The sequence below is a fragment of the Tyto alba genome, unplaced genomic scaffold (assembly GCF_018691265.1).
Source record: "Tyto alba isolate M040663 unplaced genomic scaffold, T.alba_DEE_v4.0 Super-Scaffold_38, whole genome shotgun sequence".
Classification (NCBI taxonomy): Eukaryota; Metazoa; Chordata; class Aves; order Strigiformes; family Tytonidae; genus Tyto; species Tyto alba.
Genome location: NW_024881313.1, coordinates 36,754,951 through 36,768,846, shown reverse-complemented (window position 1 = coordinate 36,768,846; position 13,896 = coordinate 36,754,951). Strand labels below are relative to the sequence as shown.

Below are 13,896 nucleotides of genomic sequence, written 5' to 3'. Positions count from 1 at the left end.
TGCTCTGAGTCCATTTTTGAACGCATGGGCAAAACCTTGGGGTCATATCAAGGCATATTTGAGCCCTTGTTTTCTTGGTCTCTGGGGCTTTGTATGAGCTTGAGGGGACAGCAGGCAGTTCTGGTCTGTTTTGAAGGAGAGGGTGAGCTGTGGGTAGACTCACCTGGGAAAATTCAGATGTCTGTGGAGAGAAACAGGAGCTCTGAGGGCACGAGTCATCTGCTCTTAGAGGCATCCACTTTAGAAAAAAAGGTAAATTGTGCCCCAGTGGACAAATGAACACTGACTCAGCTGAAACACCATGATCTTGGCTCCTTCCTCCAGACCCCTCTGGCAGCAAAGGATTCACACAAACGGTCCCCCCAGCTGCTCCAGCTGAGCCTCTCATCCATGTCCTGACTCAACCTCTCTCCTTCCATGGTGCCACACACCAATCTGGGACCAGCTGATGGAGCTGCTGACTGGCACCATCCAAAGTGTTTGTAGGTGGGATTTGTGGGAAGGTATGGAAATAGGAAGGATGGGAAAGGGGAGGCATGTTGCCTAAGGAGTCCTGCACATGAGGAATCTGGCCTCAGCATACCTGGGATCTGCTGTGGCCTAACACTGTGATCTCTCCTGTCTGTCCAGGACCTGCTTGGCACTGTCATGCATCAAAGCAGAAGACATTCAGCAGGGTAAACTGAAAGAGGCTTATGTAGCTTCTGCTGTGCATTTAGTGGTGTAAAGATGGCTAGATCTTCCTTCACTGGGCTGGGTTACAAGCTGGAATGTAGACGCATGCTCATACTGGTGCTGCTGCCTCGTACTGATGGTTTGTATTGGGGTAGGAAATAAGTCAGCAGACTTTATCCAAGGCACATACAGTGCGTAGACTAGATCTGACCTCCAGGAACCCTGTAACCTTGAACTTCCTTGTGTGATCTGAGCCAGGCACCTCACCATCTCCTGCCTCAGTTTCCCTGAAACAAAGAGGAAGAGAATAGTATGTTTGCAGCCTTGTGCCATATTTAGAACAGGATCGGAGGTGCTGGCTTGTGCAGGAATGAGTATTATTGTCCAACCTCAGAGACATGCAGCAGCCCCTAATCAACACTCCAGGGAAGAGTCATGCTGAAGCAGCTTTTCATCATGCACGTGCTCCTAAAACCCTCCCAGAAAAGTGTCCTGGGCTACAGCGTCCTGCTGAGTCTCCAAGCCTCATAGTGCAGGTCAGACCCAGGAAGGTTTGGGTGCTCTCTTTGAGGTCCTTCCAAGGTTCAGCCTCTCCCAGGTGGTGCTCAGCACTGCTAAATCAAATCCAAACGCCTCAGCGTCCACCCTTGTCAATCTGCACACTCCTTTTGTGCTTTCACTGAGCATTGAAAGGGATCCTTTGCTGGTAACTAGGCACCAGCCTTGGTTGCTACTTTCCCCCAGGGGAATTGCAAGGTGCTACGGACTGAGAAATACTCCTCGAAATGCATCTTTCCTCTCCTGACGGTTCCTGGAGCAAGTCCCAGACAATCAGACTAGGAGGGAAGAAGGGTGCTTGCAGCACTGCGGGATGTTTTCCTTCCCACAACAGAAAAAAAAAAAAAAAAAAAAAAAAAAAAAAAAAAAAAAAAAAAAAAAAAAAAAAAAAAAACCAAACACTTTCAGCTGGGTCAAGAGAGAAATGGCCTGATCCTGACCCACCGGCTGCCAAGGCAGAGAGGGAGGGATGGGGGGGACCAGAGCTGCTGGGGAGAACTACAAATCCCAGAAGGCAGTGCGAGCTGGGGACCCTTCCAGCTTCCCACCAATATAGCGGTGCAGAAGAAAGGCACATCAGGGAGAAATTTCCCTCTTCTCCCTCCCCGCGCTCCCGCTAAAGCCTTGGAGGTGGCATGGGAATCCCTCCCGGCAGCGCGAGTCGAGAGCATCTCCCCTGTTGTCCCCCTGCTCCTCCAACCTTTGCTCTTTGTCTTTGTTTCGTCTCACCCTTCCTCCGGTAGCTCTCACTGCACTGGCCGCAGACTTCCTTTAGGTCAGCCCAGCTGCGGCTGCAACACAACTTGCAGCCAAGTCGCAAACACTGTTGTGCCACTGAGACTGCCCAAGAGGAGAGAAATGCCAAACAGAGATTGATGGCCCACTCAGGTAAGATGCTTTCGGCCAACTGCTCTTGATTTGTCCGGGTAGCCTAAATTAAAGATGAAGCAACTCCCTGGGATCTGGTTCTGTCCTTGATTTAAACCCTGAGCCCAGGGGAATTGCAGAGCTGGAAGTAAAAGCAGGATTTGGATCTGTAGGATCTGGATACTGAAAAAAATATGGGGGGGAAAAAAAAAAAAAAAAAAAAAAAAAAAAAGCAAGAAAGTAGGTTGGAATTTATTCTGATCTGAATTCATGGGTTTGTTGCTTTTTGCCAAAAGCCAGAGGCAGCTGAAACGCTGCTGCCAGTGAGCTGTGTCCTCTAACAGATGGGTGCGAGCATCCGTGGCGGGGAGAGGCCACGGGCACCGCAGCGAGCCCGACGCCCGCGCCACCTGCGGCACCTTGGGCTGCGACAGCCAGGCCCGACAAGAGGGTCCTTGGTGGCCGGAGGCTAAATCCACTACCCGCTCAGGGAGTTGATGACCTTCCTCGGTAAAAATTGGAACTTTTCTGAGCCGCCTTTCCAGCCTGGCTGCTGAATTAAAACCGGTTGCTGGCGTCACATAGCTGCTCCCCCACCTAGGGAGGGGGTCTGGATTCCAGGAGTCTCCCCTCCACTAGCAAACTTTAGACCCTGATTCTGCTCCAAGTGGGCATGTTTTGTCTCTCCTGGCTCAGTATAATTTTGCAGGTATGGTTGTTTTGTTTTGTTTTGTTTTGTTTTTGGGGGGGGGTAGGGGGGGCAGGAGGGAGCAGGTATTTTTGGTTTTGTTTTCCTGTGGTTCCTCTGTACCAGCATGGAGAATTCAGCTTGGACAGGAGCACTGTTGTGCTTCTGTGGTAGCTCTTACGAGCATCAGTGGGGATCCAGGTGGGTTAACCGAAGGGGAAACACAAGGCTAAATCTGAAGTACCTTTCCCTGCTATATCTGTCCTCTGAAATCTGACATAGCTGCCCACTTCATTTCCCACTCTGGCCTCTTTCCTCTGAGTAGCACTGCAAACTCTGCATCGCCGTTGTGCTTGGATGCTTATACTCCACATCACCGATCGCTTGTCCCCTGATCCATGACATCCACCCACCCCAGCCCCCTACACCTTGGTGACAGGCTCCCAAGGGACTCATCTGTGCAGCCACAGACTTCCCAGCGATCCAGACCTCCAGGGACAGATTTCACTGACAACCCACATCCTTGCTGGCAGCCTGCCCCATAACTGGTGATTTTGGCAGCTGCACCTTCAGCCACCAGTGCCATCAATAAAATCCTGCCCAGCCATTTATATTCTTGCTGACAGACATCTCCAGCACCACTGCTTTCTTCCCCTTGGTCTTTCTGGCTCTTCTTCCTTCTGCAATTCAGAGTCTTAATAGGAGATGTTGCTCACGTCTCTGTTTGCACTGATTTTTTTTTTTTTTTTTCTAACAGAAATACATAGAACCCAGACCCTGCTGTCAGTTGAACCCTCTTGAAATGGACAAAGTCACTTAAGGTTTCCATGTCTCGAATCTCCGCTGCCCACTGAGGACACCACTGACCTGTCTTCTCCTGTGCACAGAGGTCTGCCAGTACAAAGCAGTCTGTAAATGGTGCCCAGCTGGGTTTTCTTCTAGGTTTTGGGGATTTTGGTTGCTGCACAGTCATTCCTCAAAAATTGGATTAATTATAATTACCGCAAAGTGCATTAATTAATAAACTTATTTACTTATAAATCTTGGTAAGAGGTCAGAGGATTATTCTGAGAGTAAATCACTAGTGCAGCGACAGTAGAGCTGAAATGTCAGTGTCACTGCAGCAGCGATTGCATCGCAGATCCCCCCTTTCACCAGGGGAAATCAGCCTGTTCCTGCTCTCTCTGTTGGAGTCCAGATGAGCCTGTGGCTTCAACGGTCTCGGGTTCAGTCTCCCATGGAGCAGCCAAGGTGCCACCCATTGTGTTTACATAGTGAACACAGGAGATGGAGAAATGACTTGGTAATTTTCCTTTTATTTTTTCAGTCTGGCAGTCCGAGTCTCCAGGAATGCCAGGGAAGTCTCTCCAGGAGATCAGAGGAGGCAGGAGATGGAGTTACAAACATCGCGTCTGCAAGCTGAGTTGGAAGGAAGTTGAGAAATGAGGAAGACCACACAATTCTTATTGGCTCGGAGCTGGCGTACAGCAGCAGCACCCTTTCCCTCACGGGAAATAAAGTGCATCCATTAAAGTACACTTTGATGTGTGAGTGCTGATGGGGTTTGTATCCTCCCAGGCAGTCTGCCCCCATAAGGCTGTGGCTTTTTTGTACCTGCTGGCTGCTTGGCAGCCCCACCACGCACCGCTGGGTGCAGGGCGCTGCTGCCATGAAGGACTTGGTTAAGCGTGTGGTGCTAAAGACTCACCCGTGCCAGGAGTGCGGCAAGTCCTTCAGCAAGAAGGGAAACCTGAAGAGACACCAGCGGATCCACACGGCAGAGGAGCTCTTCACTTGCGGGGAGTGTGGGAGGCGGTTCACCACCCGGGGCCACCTCACGACCCACCAGAGCATCCACACGGGAGAGAGGCCCTTCTGCTGTGGGGTGTGTGGGCGCTGCTTCCGCCTGGAGATATGCCTGGCCACCCACCAGAAGACACACGCCAAGGGTGGTCCCTACCTCTGCGCCCACTGCGGCAAGAGCCTGAGCACGAAGATCTACTTCAATATCCACATGCGGACACACACGGAGAACAGGCCATTCGCCTGCACTGAGTGTGGGAAGAGCTTTGTGAAGAAGGGGACCCTCACTGCCCACAGGGAGATCCACAAGCGGGAGAAGCCTTTCAAATGCCCTGACTGCAGTAGGTGCTTTGGGCAAAGTGCCACACTGCTGGCCCACCAGAAGATACACCTCCGTGGGGGGCCTTTCATTTGTACTGAGTGTGGGAAGAGCTTAAGCACCAAGCGTTATTTCAACGTTCACCAGAGGAACCATGCTAAGCAAAAGCCACTTGAGGGATACATCAATGGTGTGTCTCTCCAGGTCATCCAGATTAAGGAGGAGCCTGATTTTGCCTTCCGATCAGAGGATAATACATTGGAGAATACATCCCATGAAGGAGATGCAGCCCAGGGGTGTAGTATGCCTAGAAACCCATCGAATCCCAAAAGCCCTCCTTGGAAAATTCAGATGAAGGAGGAACCAGAACCAACCACTGATGACACAGCAAACATTACTGCAATAGCCTGCCAGAATCTTTACATCAAGGAAGAGCCACCAGAAAACCCGGACTGTGGAACACAATTTGATCCAAAGATCCCACTGGTGGCTTTACAGGGGAGACAGCTTAAAAAGGAAGAAGATGCTGACAGGCAACGTGAACAGGAAATCCCCATCGCCAGTAACCAGGTGCTCCATGTCAAGGAAGAACCACAGGAAAGCATTGAGTTTGGAATGCATTATGGGCAGAAGCCAAACCTCAGTGCTATCCCGAGGATCCAAGTTAAAGAGGAACGTGGTGTGGAGACCAACCACCAGGAAAGCCAGAGCCCAAAGAAGAAGTACTATCGGCCCACCAAAGAGGGGATGCTGGAGAACTGGGAGAAATCCATGTCCAAGAAGGATCCCTTAGCAAAAGGAGCTCTTAAGGGTGAACGGACATTCCCTTGTCCCGAGTGCGGGAAGAGTTTCAACCAGAAATCTAACCTGACCAGACACAGGAAGATCCACACGAGCGAGGGGCCGTACAAGTGCAGCGAGTGTGGGGAGAGCTTCCGCATGAACCGCAAGCTGATCCGCCACCAGCGAGCCCACATGAGCGAGCCCTTCAAGTGCACCGAGTGTGGGAAGAGCTTCACCCAGCGGTCGAATCTGGTTCGGCATCAGAGGATCCACACCAAGGAGGAGCCCTACCAGTGCCCTGAGTGCGAGAAGACCTTCAACCAGAAGGCCAACCTCTTCCGGCACCAAACAATCCACATCCGCATGGGCCCTTGCAAGTGTACCAAGTGCGGGAAATGCTTCCCTCAGAAGCGCCATCTTATTAAACACCAGCTGCTCCATTCCCGAGGTGGGGCCTACAAGTGTGGGGTCTGCGGGAAGCGCTACCGGCTGAAGAAGTACCTGAGGAGGCATCAGAAAATCCACACACGGGAAGGAACTGCTCCTTGTGCAAAACAGGGGGAGGCCACAAGGACCGGCAGTGGACCCCACCACACTGAGCAGACAGCTCTGTTCCCTGTGAAGAGCGAAGAGGAGAGCTGAGTGGGTCTGATGCCTGCTCATGGAGGGAAATTCCTTTGGGGAAGGGGAGGGATGGAGACAAACTCTGACGTCCTTATGTGTACAGTATTTGGGGGGGGGAGGTCAACCTGAGGGGACAGTGAGGTTGAGGGGGCAGAGCACTGCTGGAAACTGGTCCTCTGCTGCTGTTTTCAGAGTACAACCCTCAGGGTATCACCTGCTCACAGCTGTGAGATGTGGCTGGAGAGCCAAGCCTCCCCAGAGCACTTGGAGATGGAGGGATATGAGCTTGGCATCCTTCATAACAGTATGCTTGTGTCTCTAAAGCCCGCCAAAGTTGTGGATGTCAAGATTGTCTTGTGTGGGCAATGTATAGCCAGGAGGACCAGGCAGGATTTATTTTTATTACATTATTGTGTTTCTGAGAAAGCTGAAGAGAACCTCTCCCATCTATGCAAGGGTTTAAAGCAAGGGCCAACTCTTCTCCCTCATGTAGCTCTGATCCACACCTTGATCCTGCTGGGCTGATGAACCCTAGCCAACTGGGTGGTAGACATTTAAGAGAAGCTACTGCCAGCCAGACCAGGGTTTTAAGCCCTGAATCCCCCAAAGAGCTTAAGTCAGGTCCCTAAAAGTAAATTATGCAAAATTGATGACTGGTTTTCCAAAGTTAGCCCAGAGGCCAGCAGATTGTATTCAGGTTTGTGCCCCCACAACCCCACTGCGTGGATGTAAATGAGACTAACTTTTCTTAGCATCGAGTTTCATATCTCTTGATGAGCAGGTGGCTTTGCCACCACATGTCCCGGAGGCATCAGTGACTTCACCAGCTTGAGTGACACCAGTGCTGGTTCTCAGCCAGCTGCTTCCCTGCGTGTTACTGTGAAGCTCTTGGTAGGATACTGAATTTACTAGGCATGATTTAGGGAATTCAAACCAAGCAGCAGGAATAGCTGAAATAGTCTTCAGACTTTACAGACTAGAGAACTGGAAACTATTTCCCTGTTGTGATGTTTTCCCTTCATCTCCCTGGTGTAAAAGAAATTGTGCAGCTACTCAAAAGCATGGACAGTTCAGCAGTCTTTATTGCTCACTGCTAATGATTTTGTTTGAGTGTTCCCTAGTCAGATGGATCTTTGTGTCTTAAAAGTCCGTGGTGAAACAGACATGTGGAGGCAATCCACAGTTGCCCTGAGTTCCCCAAGATTTCTCTGTAGCACTCCTACGTGGTGTCCTGGACCATATCAGGGTTCATTGTGTTGCTGTAACACTTAGAGTCCGAGAGGCAAATGGAAAAGTGTTCCACGGTGAAACAGTAATTCTACCTCTCTGGTTTTGTGCGAGAAAAGAACCCCGTCACCAAGGCACACACCACCTCCTTCTCCCAGGACATGTTGCAGATGGCATCCTCTTAGAGGCAGCTGAAAGTCATGCAGCAGGACTTTGGGCAACTACCTGCTGTGGCACTTCAGACCCAAGCTGCTTGTTGTCTGTACTGCCTGCTCTGGAGCAGCTGTCTCTCTAGGCAGGGAAACTGAGGCATGGAGAGAAGGAAAGGAGCAGGACGAACTGTTCTTGAGCTTTGTCTTTACCAGCTACTTTGACATCATTGTGTTGAGGTGCTTTGTTGTGATGATTCAAGCACAACACTGAGCACAGCTGCCAAATCCCGAAGGCACAGATTAATTTTGTTGTTTAGACTCCCTCAGCCTTTGGTATAGTCAGGCTCAGGATATGATTTCAAACAGCAAAGCAAGCTCTGATGGCTAGCTACTGAAGGAGCCTACCTCAGTCCCCTAACCTATAAACTGTAGCCAAATTGGTTGATACGAAACTTCCCCTCAAATCCCTCTGATCTGGTGGAGATTAATTTCTGGGACAGAGAAGGCAGACATATAGGCAAAACCAACAAGCTTAGGATGTTCGAGGGGAGACTAAGGAACACTTTTGTTAGAAAAATGGGTCTGGACTATATGGTGGGTAGATACTTCACTGTAGGACTGGGAAACTATGTTCCTTGGGAGGAATATGGTTGAGCAAACTTGCAAAACCAAACAGCCTCTGTTGGGCTGGCTGAGGGGCAGAGGTACAGCAGAGCCCTTCAGTGGGGAGAAAATAGTCACCAGATGGTTGGAATTTATTTTCTTTTCCTTAGCTTAGCATAGAGCTGTAGAGATTTTTACCAGGAAGAGGAACTGGTATGAGAGGTTTGCCAGTTGTACTATTGTGTCCTGGCACATAGTCAGGGAGCTGAGCCAATGTCAGTATCTTTCCTGGACATCACTGGATCTTCCACTGCTGACCATGGCCAGTGTGGGTGTCCTAGCTTCTGGGGAAAAACAGGGCTGATAGTTTGTAATAACTCCTCAATAAAGTAAGTATTTAAAGAGAAAAGGAAACAAGGCAAGCCTCTTCTCTGTCGTTTGGGATTTTTTTCATAAGCTATCACTGAGAGAACAACACTACATTCTACCCACAATGCAACAGGTGAACAATGTCAGAGCAAGATGCATACCAGTGGTAACAAAATGGATGTAGGTGGTGAAGAGCCCTGTGGGATTTGCTGACTATGTTGACCTGCTCTCCACTGACCATGCTGAGAGCTTAGGCCACCCCATAGTGACCGCAGGGGTCCAGTCAGTGACCCACACGTAGGTACTGTGAGAAGTGCCCTAAGGTGTCTACATAGGGCTAGAAGGACACAGGCCTTGTGGGAGGCGTTGGCCTTTCTGGACAAGCAAGTGGAGGTCAGGAAGGGCATTTTAGGGCATCTCAAATTATACAAGACACCATGGTGTGAGAAACTGAAACAATGTCCTTAATATGGGTGTTTTCATCCATGAGCTCAACCCTCAGCATCCCTCCTACCTGTGAGAGCACAATGCTCAACGTGCAAAGGGATTCTTCCTTTGGTACCACCAGGATCTGTCTGGGACATTACACTGTGATTTTCTCAAGGACACCTCCATAGAGATGTCTTGCAGATAGTTAGGGTTGTCAGGTCTGGTGTCTGCTGCTGATGGTTGTGTTGGGTTTGGAGCAGGGCTATGGAAAAATCCAAGCTCCATGAGAAAAAGCAGTTTTATCTGGGGACTGAACAAAACCAAATCCTCACGGTAGCAAAATAGCCTTTATCCTTTTCTCCCTAAACCCTTTAAAAGGGCTCCCAGAAAATAATAATAAAATACTTTAAATCCAAAACATTGCCCCATTCTCCACTGCACAGATTTTATGCAGAAAAGCACATCTTTAAGTATTCAGTGAGCAGTCTCAGATACTGAGTGAAAAGAAAATCCAAAAGGTCTGATTTTACCTACAGGTCTGTACAGTAAATTCAGTATGGTCAAGGTGAAACCAGTAGAGTTAAATCAAAGTAAAAGTTATGTTAACAAAGAGACATCCAGGCTCTGATGACTTAAAAAGAAATCTGTTCTTACATAGTGGGTCAGATAAGGCTTGTCTTTAGACAACTGCTGTCCTGGCTTTATCCATGCACATTGCTTCTATGGATTTCGGGAGGAACTTGGCTGTGGGACTTTTGCTGTTCACCTCGTTGACTCATTGACTATCTCTGTGTATCATCTCCGCATCAGTTCTGTCTCCAGCATCCAGCATGGCTTGTCTGGAGGAGAGATGGAGACAGGCTGTTTTGGGGAGCACTTGTGCAAGAGTGCATATTTCATGCTTCGATGGGATGCATGGAGCTGATTGGTGCTTGGCATGTTGTGGTATGGTGGGAATGAGAGGGTCTTTGGGGCCAGAGCAAACATCTTCTCCAACAAAAGTGCCCTAGGATGTTTACTTGCCCTTTGAGAACGTGATAGTTCCCATGAGAACTTCTTTGAGAATCCCAGGCTGCAGGGACCCTGGTGTCCCCACAGATGGGGAGTGAGGAAAGGAGAAAGATCAGGGTGAAAACTGGGTGAGCAACAGGACACTCAGTATCACATACTTCTACACACTTCATCTGTTTGTTTTCAACTAGCAGACTCCACAGGGAATGAGTATTTACTGGCCACTACCACCCTAGCTACCTCTCATCCCACCCACAGCCAAAGTGGTGCAACCAGGTAGCACCACATGGGACCAGGTTATCAAGCTGAACTGCCTGTAGCCAAGGCACACTTGGAGCCACTGCCTCCATCTCCCAACTCAAAGCACAGTCCCTCCCTTGAAAGTGATTTCTTGTGCTGGAACAAAGCAAAGATGAGAGATCTCTATCAAAGGACTGAAGATTCTGACCAGCCCCCACCTGCAGATTTTCTGAACAAGGTCATAGAAAAACCCTTGATCTCCTTTTCTAAGGTCAGTGTTAGCCTGAAAACAAGATGAGACCCTGCAATGGGATGGTTAAAACAGGCAGTGTTGGCCTGTGGCTCTCTGCTAATTGCACAGGAGATGATTACCTCTCATTTCTATCCTTTGTAAAAAGACTGCTGCCCCACAGGGCACATTGCAGAGCCCCACTGCTCCCTCTTTTTTTCCACCTCAAGCTGATTTCTGTCTCCTCTGCTTCTGTCTGGCCTCTTCCCTAGGGAGCTGCTGTTCCAAGGACACCAACTTCCTCCAAGTCACTGCAAACCAAAGGTGAAAGTAGGAAGCAGAGATCTGGAGATCCTTCCCTACCAAGTCAAGATTTCTCCTTTTTCATCATCTGAAAATTAGGATAGCATGCTTTGTAAGTGGAATAAGGTACAGACTGTTCTCATTTCTACATATATGTTGGCCTCTGAGGAAAAAAATAGACTGAAGAGTGAGAGTTTGAACATAGAGGACAACTTCTGCTAAGAGAGTAGCAGGGGTTTTAAGTCATTCAAGAATAAGCCATCATTGTACAAAGTTCACCTGCCCTTAGACATGTCTGCAGAGCAGAAAACCAGTCCCTTCAGGACAGCACTGCTCTAAGCTCACTTTGGGGAGAAAGGACTTAGGAAACTCAGTGTTGATCTTGTGAACTAAAAGCTAAGCAGTCCTGAAAAACAGTTATTCCTAGTCACTGCTCAAAGTGGGGCTGCAGGCAGAGATTAGCAAGAGCCTTTTTGCTGCGCAGGTGAGCTGCAGTGCATTGTGCATAGTCAAGGGCACACGCTTGCTCAGCCAGTATCACAGAGCCCAAAACTTCCCTGTCAGAGTGGACTGGCAAAGAAGCAGAAAAAGCCTCGTGACAGAGAATGTGTAGATCGAGTTAACTTATAATGACTTTAAGTAGCTTGTGGTAGGTTGAAGAGCAGGGGGGGGGGAATGTGAAGCGTGGAAGAGGTGACTGTAAAGCCTCTGATCAGATGGCAAAAATGAGTTGTGCCTCAGATCTAACAACGTGAAAGAGAGATACTGTGCCTGGGAAACACCACGAGAACCTGGGCTTCCCTGCAGGAAGGTGTTAGATCCAGATCGGATCTTACTTACAGCTGCTTGTATTAAGTTAATTTATTATCAATGACTTCAGGCTACATTAAAGTCCCCCCACTGGTGATGCAGCTGATGACTCCGTTTGCTGCTTATGGCAGGGTGAAGGAGGAATGAGCTTGTGGGTGTTCCTGCACCTTCCTGGATTCTTGTTCCCCTCTCCAAAGCATCTCCTGCTGTTGTTCCCCTAGGCAGAGCATCGTGGTCCTGAGGGCACCATTAACCCTTAACAGCCCTGACCAACCCCAAATGGAGCTTCTGCCTGCTATGTCCAGCCCCTGAGAGCCTGCACCCCATGGGCACAGCCAGCACAAGGTCCCCCATGGCTCCCCACCCCTTGGGGAGCAGCCAGCCCTCACTGCTCCCAGACACAGAGACAGGGTGTGTGGGGCTTTCGGGGCGGGGGGGGCAGCAGGAGAGACAGGGGCTGCGTGGGCTCACAGATACCACGGTGTTCCCAAAAGCACCTGTGAGCCTCTCTGCCTGCATATGTGCACAAGATCTGAAGTGCAGGAAGGAAAGATAAATCAGGAGAGCTCGTTTCCTGAGCGTGAGCCCATGTGTGATCATTGTTGCAAGCTGATCTTTAATTGCAAAACCCTCTAACCAGCCTCTTGCATCCGTGTCTCTGTCCCCAGCTAAAGGTTCAGGCATGACCAAAAGCTGAGGAGCCTGTGATGAATTTCCTTGGACAGACCACCCAAAATCAGGTAGCTCACACCCATACACCAGCCCTATGGATGTAACGGGAAAGATGGGAAAGCAAGTCACAGATCAGCGTCCCTTTGCTCACTCCACAGGCAGCAGCATCTTAAAGGCACAAGTGGGGCACAGCTGATCTCTCCAAGACTTTCCTCCTGTCCATAAAGTGGTATATGGCAGAAATCACTCCAGACCCTATAGATGTTCCTTATTGCTTGTCTCTATTAAAGCCCAGGGAGACAGAGCATGGGGAGCTCCTGCTCCAAGCAGGACCTGTAGAGGTTCATCCTTTGCATTCCCAACCCTCTGGCACATCCCTGTCTTACGGTTCTGGGAAAGAGGGATGCTCTCAGGGACCACAGGCACACCTAGTCCAGGTGGTCTGCAAGCCCTGTTCCTGCAGCACTGTCTGCCTCCCTTTGAGCCCCTTTCTCTCCTATTTTTTTCCTGGATAATTTTGCAAAGCCTTGACATGGGTTTCATGTGGCCTGGCACTTCAGCCCCTGTAATTAGCTGTCAGTCAGAATGGGACTTCTTTTAACTCCAAAAGATTTCCTTCTTAAATATAGAAAAAAGTCTGTAGCAAAGAAAATAGCAGTCTACTTTTCATTTTAACATCTCCATGAAAGTAATAAGACTGATCCATCTTTAGCTCAACATAAGGGGGCCCCTTTCTGCTCGCTAAATTGCTTGCAGGTGCTGAGGGCTCAGAGCAGCTCAGCTGCTAATGCACAGCCTAACGTTGCTTGACTCCACTCCGCTTGCTTTTCACAAATTAATTGCCGGACACCCAGCATGGAAAGTGTCACAGGGCTGTGAAGGTCTGTGCTGTTATTGCATGTCAGCGTGGTCAGCCAGATGCTGAGTTTGAGGAGAAAAGGCATTCCTGCTGCCCTCAGCAAGACAATTCCCAGGGTTTAGCCCCAGTCTGCAGGGGAATTTTGGACAGCAGGCTTGTAATAGTAGCATTATACATCTGTGCAATCTGAATATGCCCTCTATATCCACACACTTCAGTGTGTAGCTCTGCCAGTGTGAATCCCTCATCCAGCAGTATAAAAGTATTCAATTCTGGTAAAGAAGCATCACCACAAAGAGTGGGGCAGGCTCTCCCAGGGACACTATGCAAGGCGTGCTGTCGAGCTCAGGCTGCGTAGAGCATCACGGACAGAGCCCAGCCCTGTTTGCCTTCCTGGAAATGGCTCCAGCTGCTCCGCAGTGTTAAGGCTCAGGCCACAGTGGGTTAAACTAGGGTTAAAACTCTCGCCCCCCTGTTATGGTCTCCTCTTTCCATCGGTATAATTTGGAGACACTTGAATTTTGGTGCCTAATTTAAACACCCTAACTCTGACCTGAATCCCAGCCAAGGAGTCAAAGGGCTGAATTCAGCCTGGCAGTCTCTTTGGCCATAAGCTGAAAAGGGGACAAGAAGCATTTTAATGTGAAGGAGGAAAGTAAGTTTCTGGTCCTCTGG

The 13,896-nt window shown here is 49.4% G+C and overlaps 1 protein-coding gene across 3 annotated transcripts; it reads left to right on the top strand.

Annotated features, from left to right (window-relative positions):
* Positions 1 to 1,823: 1,823 nt before the first annotated feature.
* On the top strand, positions 1,824 to 8,713 carry LOC104366595 (zinc finger protein 850). Of its 3 annotated transcripts, none has more exons than XM_033002864.2 (3): positions 1,824 to 2,121; positions 3,546 to 3,677; positions 4,116 to 8,713. In XM_033002864.2, exon 3 carries the CDS (start codon positions 4,458 to 4,460, stop codon positions 6,333 to 6,335), a length of 1,878 nt encoding a protein of 625 aa, XP_032858755.2. In that variant the 5' UTR covers positions 1,824 to 2,121; positions 3,546 to 3,677; positions 4,116 to 4,457; the 3' UTR covers positions 6,336 to 8,713. The 3 variants fall into 3 exon arrangements, with proteins under 3 accessions (XP_032858755.2, XP_032858756.2, XP_032858757.2); XM_033002865.2 differs by having other exon boundaries at positions 3,546 to 3,706; XM_033002866.2 differs by lacking the exon at positions 1,824 to 2,121 and adding an exon at positions 2,484 to 2,809.
* The last annotated feature ends 5,183 nt before the right edge of the window (positions 8,714 to 13,896 follow it).

Excerpts from the sequence above, each read along its gene's own strand:
- LOC104366595 (XM_033002864.2), top strand. The coding sequence starts at position 4,458 with ATGAAGGACTTGGTTAAGCGTGTGGTGCTAAAGACTCACCCGTGCCAG.